Source organism: Penaeus japonicus, unplaced genomic scaffold (assembly GCF_977035675.1).
Source record: "Penaeus japonicus unplaced genomic scaffold, GWHDUDI00000001_assembly GWHDUDI00000005, whole genome shotgun sequence".
Lineage (NCBI taxonomy): Eukaryota > Metazoa > Arthropoda > Malacostraca > Decapoda > Penaeidae > Penaeus > Penaeus japonicus.
This window is the reverse complement of record NW_028234407.1, coordinates 37,623,307-37,630,806: the sequence shown is the minus strand read 5'-3', so window position 1 is coordinate 37,630,806 and position 7,500 is coordinate 37,623,307. Positions and strand designations below refer to the sequence as shown.

At 43.3% G+C, this 7,500-nt stretch overlaps 1 protein-coding gene across 7 annotated transcripts in view; it reads right to left on the bottom strand.

Moving 5' to 3' along the window:
• Cht6 (Chitinase 6) overlaps window positions 1–7,500 on the bottom strand; it is a 50,434-nt gene that overhangs the window by 14,168 nt on the left and 28,766 nt on the right. For all 7 annotated transcript variants that reach the window (XM_086537374.1, XM_086537378.1, XM_086537375.1 and 4 more), the window contains exons 5-9: window positions 6,277–6,401; window positions 2,298–2,427; window positions 1,608–1,793; window positions 1,013–1,138; window positions 249–439 (exon numbers count right to left, since the gene is read on the bottom strand). In XM_086537374.1, the coding sequence (XP_086393500.1) occupies window positions 249–439; window positions 1,013–1,138; window positions 1,608–1,793; window positions 2,298–2,427; window positions 6,277–6,401 (758 nt within the window). The remainder of the gene's footprint in view (window positions 1–248; window positions 440–1,012; window positions 1,139–1,607; window positions 1,794–2,297; window positions 2,428–6,276; window positions 6,402–7,500) is intronic.

Below are 7,500 nucleotides of genomic sequence, written 5' to 3'. Positions count from 1 at the left end.
ATCAGGTTCTCTCGGTCGCTTTACCAACTACACTTTACTCACACACGAATTAGGAAAGATAAAAAGTTAGGAAAGATTAAAAAAAAAAAAAAAAAAAAAAAAAAAAAATTCTGCCGCACCATGAGAAACAACCTTCCCTCTCCTTTCTGTTAATTCACTCCTCTGTCTTACTCCGATTCTAAACGCATTTCCAGTTACCATTTCGCTAATACTAATTCCGTTAACGAAAGACGCGGCCAAGAACGTACCCCGACGAGGAAGGTGTTCCCTGGAGCTTCCTGGCCTCGTTGCCTCTCGTGTCGTCGTCAGCGGCGAAGAGCGCCTTCTTGCCCGCCTCAATCAGTGGGTATTGCTCGCCGTTGCAGATGCCGCGGAAGTCGTCGTTGTCCAGACTCCAGTACATGATGCCGCCGAGGTCTTGTTCGCGCACGTATTCCGCCTGCGGGAGTAGGAGAGGAGGAGATGAAGGAAGAGAGTGAGAGAGAGGAAGAGAGGGAGAGAGAGAGAGAGAGAGAGAGAGAGAGAGAGAGAGAGAGAGAGAGAGAGAGAGAGAGAGAGAGAGAGAGAGAGAGAGAGAAAGAGAGAGAGAGTCGTTTATTCTCTCCGTTTCTTTGGAGGAAGGAAGCTGCGGGAGAGACTCTCCTCATCTGCGTGTCTGTTTTGTTATTTGAAGGGAACTGGAGAGACACTTTTATTGTTTACGCGTCTTTTTGGTTATTTGTTTCTTAATTGTTGTGTTTTACTTGCTGCTGTTGTCAATGTACCTAGGACGAATACAAGAACCTTGTGTTAATGAAGATCGAATTTCAAAGAGCCAAATCCTGCCAAGAAAAAAAAAATACACAAAGAAATTCTTAAAAAAAGAAAGAAAGAAAGAAAAAAAAAGCTGACTGTATGACAAACCGTCCACCACATCACTATAACTAAACACCTTTCCCAATCTACCCATAAAACTTACCAAACTTCCAGACATTCTAAACGAAAACAGTCCCCAAGGGTCGCTGTGTCTCACCTTTCTGGCAACAATTTTCTCGTCATCGTAGCCAACCCACTGATCTCCACTGAAGGCATAGGCACCGATACGTCGTGGGTAGGGTTTCCTGACCTCCCATCCGTGCGAGGCAATATTTTCGCAAACCTGTTGATCAAGCAGTCGTTTTAGCTCTTAGTTAACATTTCGAATCAATAACGTGCGTATAGGTAATGCCAGGATAGATGGCACAGATTAAAGAAGGGGAAAAGTAACCATTTAAATCGTAAAAGGGCTTCTTATTTACTACCACTACTTTGACTAACAATAATGATGATGATAATAACAATGGTAATGACAAGATGATAATTAGGATAAGAATAATGATGTGAGAATGATAATAGTGATAACAATAAAGATAACAATGATAATGATAACGAGATGATAAGAAAAAAAAATAATTATAAAATAATAATAACAACAACAATAGTAATAATAGCAATAAAAAAAACAATAATAATAATAAAGAAAATAAAGATAATAACAACAACAATAGTGACAATCATAAAGACAACGATAGCAATGACAGCAACAGCACTAATCTAACAGCCCTAGGAGCAGCATCAACGAGACCCACCTCATAAAAAGCCATGAACCCGTTTTCTTTGGTGTATTTCCCCTGCTCGCCCGGGCCGTCGGCGGAAGATCCGAAGTCGGTAAAGTTTCCGTCGAGAAGGGTGTACGATCGGCCGTAAGTCGGGATGCCAATGACTAGCTTTCTTCTGTCGGCGCCGAGGGAGATGTAGTAATTTACGGTCCAGTCCTGAAAAAAAGGGGGGGTGGGGGGGGGAGTTAGTGTTATGGTATTCTGACTAAGTTGTTTATTATTTAAAAAAAAAGAAAAAAGATGGGGAGAGTATCTATATCATAAGAATAATCTTAAGACGGAAAGCGCATCATCTTTTAACTGCACTCTACTTACTAAAGATATAACAACAACATCGATAATACGAAAATTCTTTCAATATAACCAGAAAATCACCTTCTGACACAAACAACAACAATCACAATAACCAGAAAATACAACAACTAACAAAAAAATCGTACAAAAACAATAATCACAATAACCAGAAAAAAAAACTAACAAAAAAAAATCGTACAAAAACAACAATCACAATAACCAGAAAAAAAACAACTATCAAAAAAACAAATCGTACAAAAACAACAATCACAATAACCAGAAAAAAAAATCGTACAAAAACAACAATCACAACGACAAGAAACAACCACCAAACAAATCCACGAAACAAATGACTCGTTTACTCACAACATTGAGCTGGGCATTCCACTCGTACTCTGAGGTGCCTGGGGGAGGGAGGAGTGCCGCATGGTGGTTGATGGTAGGCTCGTAGGCACTGTGGTAGTCGTAGTTCAGGATGTTGAAGAAGTCCAGGTCTCTGCAATGCGGGGATTGATTGATTTGCTTGAATGACTGGTGATTGGTTTTTGTTTTATGGGTGTGTGTGTGGGGTGGTAAGGGTAGGGGGGGGGGTAGGGGGGGTAGTAGGTGTAGGGTGTGTATTTCAGTGACGTATTATCATTGGCGTTATTGCAATAATCATCACCATCATCATCTTTATCATTGCCATCATAGTAAATCGCATAGTAACTGTGTAGCAGTAAATGAAATGATGATAAAAGTTATCATCATGATAATGGAAATATTGATAGAAGTACGTTGGCAAAAATGACCTTTACCCCCCCCCTCCTCAAAAAAAAAAAAAAAAAAAAAAAAAAAAAAAAAAAAAAAAAAAAAAAAAAAAAAAAAAAAAAAAAAAAAAAAAAAAAAAAAAAAAAAAAAAATATAGATATATATATATATATATATATATATATATATATATATATATATATATATACATATATATAAAGCCGTGTAAAATATCACGTTCCTGGTGAGGTGTGCACGCCGGCCACACAATACTCTCTCTTTGGGCTTCGTGAGAGAAAGACTGCTTGCTTGCTTGCGAACATCATCATCATGCTTGCGCTCTAGATAATGTTCACCTAACTGTTTGAGCTGACACTTGATTACCTTGCTCTCTCCCTTTCTTTCTCCCTCTTCTCTCTCTTCATCCCCTTCTCTTTCTCCCTTTCCTCCTCTCCCTCTCTTTCTCCCTTTCCTCCTCTCCCTCTCTTTCTCCCTTTCCTCCTCTCCCTCTCTTTCTCCCTTTCCTCCTCTCCCTCTCTTTCTCCCTTTCCTCCTCTCCCTCTCTTTCTCCCTTTCCTCTTCTCCCTTCCTCCTCTCCTCTCCCTCTCCCTCTCTTTCCCCTTTTCTCCTTTCCTCCTCTCCCTCTCTCCTTTCCTCCTCTCCCTCTCTCCTTTCCTCCTCTCCCTCTCTCCTTTCCTCCTCTCCCTCTCTCCTTTCCTCCTCTCCCTCTCTCCTTTCCTCCTCTCCCTCTCTCCTTTCCTCCTCTCCCTCTCTCCTTTCCTCCTCTCCCTCTCTCCTTTCCTCCTCTCCCTCTCTCCTTTCCTCCTCTCCCTCTCTCCTTTCCTCCTCTCCCTCTCTCCTTTCCTCCTCTCCCTCTCTCCTTTCCTCCTCTCCCTCTCTCCTTTCCTCCTCTCCCTCTCTTTCTCCCTTTCCTCCTCTCCCTCTCTTTCTCCCTTTCCTCCTCTCCCTCTCTTTCTCCCTTTCCTCCTCTCCCTCGCTTTCTCTTCCTTTCCTCCTCTTCCTTGCTTTATCTCCTTTTCCTCCTCTCCCTTGCTTTCTCTCCCTTCCTTCCTCTCTCTCGCTTTCTCTTCCTTTCCTCCTCTCCCTTGCTTTCTCTTCCTTTCCTCCTCTCCCTTCCCTCCTCTCCCTCTCTTTCTCCCTTTCCTCCTCTCCCTCTCTTTCTCCCTTTCCTCCTCTCCCTCTCTTTCTCCCTTTCCTCCTCTCCCTCTCTTTCTCCCTTTCCTCCTCTCCCTCTCTTTCTCCCTTTCCTCCTCTCCCTCTCTTTCTCCCTTTCCTCCTCTCCCTCTCTTTCTCCCTTTCCTCCTCTCCCTCTCTTTCTCCCTTTCCTCCTCTCCCTCTCTCTCTCTTTCCCCCTACCCCTCTCCCTTTCCTCCTCTCCCTCTCCCTCTCTTTCTCCCTTTCCTCCTCTCCCTCTCTTTCTCCCTTTCCTCCTCTCTCTCTCTCTCTCTTTCCCCCTACCCCTCTCCCTCTTCCTCTTTTGTAATATCCGAGGCGTGTTCTCCCCACCAGATGGAGCGGACGTTTGCCTGCCGACCGCCAAGCGTTGTTGCCCGAAGGTCTCCAGCGTCCAGACTCCCTCAAGGTAAAACGGCCCTTCATGCCAGGCCCACAGTCACCGTTGCTTTAGGAAGAGATTGGGACCGCGGCGAACGATTGGTGGGGGAGGGGGGTGAGGAGGGGACGGGAAGGAGGGAGGGGAAGGAAGGGAAGGGGATGGGGAGGGGACGGGAGGGAGGGGAAGGAGGGGAAGGGGATGGGGAGGGGACGGGAGGGAGGGAAGGAGAAGGGGAGGGGACGGGAGGGAGGGAAGGAGGGTGAGGAGGAGTTGAATGGGTGATTGGGCGGGAAGGAGGGAAGAAAGAAGGAGAAGGGGAGGGGGACGGGAGGTAGGAGAGTGAGATGGGGTTGAAAGGAGAGAGGGCGGGAGGGAAGGAAAGAGGATGGAAAGGTAGGCGGGAGGTAGGGTCGGGGGGAAAGAGGAGAGGAGGGAAGGGGAGGGGCAGGGCGGGAAGGAGGGAGGGAGGGAGGGAGGGAGGGAGGGTGCACATGGGTGGGAAGGAGACAAGAGAGTTGGAAGAAGAAGAAAAAAAAACAAAAAAACACACACACATGAAGTCATGTTGCGGGTTTCACCACCAAGTCTCCGCCCTCCACCACCACCGCACCGTCGTTGCTCCTTCTTTTAAGTTATTGTGAAAGGTTGTTCTGTTGTTAAGAAGGGACAGCGGTTGTTAAAAAGAGGAAAGGAGTTATTATGGCAATTGTTGCATGGAGAGAAATCCGCAGTTTCACCTTGATAGTTTATATTCTTTTTTTAATCAATTATCGTGAGAGGATTTACGTTTTCCCTTTCCACTACCTCTTTCCCAACTCTTGTTCTTTGCTGAAACCTGGTATGAAGATTCCGTAGTTTTATGCCCCTAATCTAACAAACTGCGGATAAGTCGTACATATACGTGTATCTATCTATCAACATATATATATATATATATATATATATATATATATATATATATATATATATATATATATATATATATATATATATAAATATATATATATATATGCGGGTGTGTATGTGTGTGTATGTGTGTGTGTGTGTGTGTTTAATATATCTCACCTCCACCTTGGCAAAAAGCAGATCATTCTTTAAAATTGACTGTTAAATTTTAAATACTTGAGTTATCTTTTAAAAGTATTTTCCACGTATTTCTTCAAAATCATACCACTAAAATTAATAAATAACAGTATTAACAAAAATCATATTGATGATAGTAATAGCAATTCAAACGATACTAGCTCGTGTCAGCAAACTGTTTTCTTTTTCCTTTTTTTTTGTCAAACTTTTTTTCCTCGAATATAAATCATTAACTTTTTTGACTGAAGGTGGCATTGCAACTGTTAAATCATATAAAGTTACAAATCACCAACTAAATTGTTTTTATTCATGATGCAAGTATGACAAGAATTTATTCCTATTCTTTGTCTCGATTTAATGTTTGATGATCCGTTATATCTTTTCAAAAATTTATTTCTCCGTTTTACGACTTTCCTGAAATAGGAAATTAGTTTCAGGCACAGTTAAAGGACTTGTTTGTATATCATTTTTCTCCTAGTTCAACCAGCCCACTAGTGAGATGTTTTGAACAGGTCTTAGTTTTGTTACACACTCGTTACTGTGGCTTTTTATCTTCACCTTTTCCCTCTTTTATCCCTCTCCTTCTTTCCGGTCCGCTCTTCTATTTGTGTTGTGTGTATCGTCCTTGGTGTAATTATCATCATTATTATTTTCCCCACCTCCATTATTCCTTTAAACTCCTTTACTGCCCTATCTATTTTAACTCGTCTTTTTCTCCTCGTCTACTTCTCCTTCCCTTTCCGGCTTCGACTTCTTTCCTTCTCTTCTCTCGCTTTCCATCTCCCCTTTTCTCCTCCCCTTGCCCAAGTCTCCGTCCCTCCTTCCCTCCCCTTCTTCTTCTTCTCCTCCTTCCCTCCCCTTCTTCTTCTCCCCTCCTTCCCTCCCCTTCTTCTTCTCCTCCCCTCAAGCAATTAACCTTCTTCGACCTAGACTTACCTCGTGAGGGACGGAACATCGTAACCTTTGTCGATGTAATTCTGACCCGCTGGGACGGCCATGGTCAGGAGGAGTTTGCCCTTCTTGACCTTGGATCCTTCATCTTCGAAAGCGTCGCGGAGTTCCTGAGGGAGGAAAGAAAAGAATACGTGAAGAATTCCAAGGTTTCGAGGGTGGTGTTCTCGACGTGAGACGCGCAGCCGGGAGTTGGACATTTAATCATGAGAGAATCCGAAAAGAGGAAATAAATGGAAGAAGCTAAATCCACAGACTGAAAATAGCCAACGCAAACACACACACACACACTCAAAAAACACACACTTGCACATGCACACATTTACGTACGTATGTGACAGAAAACAACATTTTTTTCCCCCCAAACGCACGACTCGTAAAAGGAAATGATTTCTTGGCCTTTATTTCCCGCCACTCTTGAGACGGGGAGCTCTAGCGGTCAGTGCTGAGGCAACCACTCTACGTCACGGATCCTTTCGCAATGCTCAAGCGAGTGAAAAGTCGGGAGAGAACACCTACGTGTGGTATGACATCTTCGTTTTAACTTTATGGTCAAGAGAGACATGGCGCACTGCGTCGTTTGATGATGTAAATCGCCATGGGAACGGGGCAGTATGTCGTTTATCGACGAATTTTAGTTTAGGTTTTTGTTGAGATTCTTCATTGCTGTTTTTTATCTTTAAGCTTTTCGTTTGATCATATTCTATTTCTGGATTGATTTCCATGTGTGTCAAGAAGAAGCGTGAAGTAATTACCTTACACTAGATAAGCAAAAACATTACGTTTCGATATTTTAAATTAATTTATTCTCTTTTAGACATTTTCCAAAATTTGTCACAACGAACATTTCTCTCAACCCGAACGGCCTTATGTTCGAGGGCATCGATTCGAAAGCGATTGTAACCTTTGTAATTGTTCCATTTGCAAGTAATTTGACCCAATCAGCGTTCGAGCCGAGATGAGGCGGGTCTAAACCAAGGATATAATGACGGCAGGTTGATTAACATAGTCAGCCAACAAATAACATTCTCCGGAGAGAGGAAATAGCCGTTCGCCGTCGGTAGAAAGCGCACCCTTTCACCTCATCTACTCGTAGAGGTAGAGGAAGCGGTAGTGGGACTATCTGCTACCTGGCCAGCGGTCGGTGAGGGTCCACTTTTTTAAGAACTACTTTTACAAGGCTGATAGTTGTAGCGTGGTTCTGGTGCG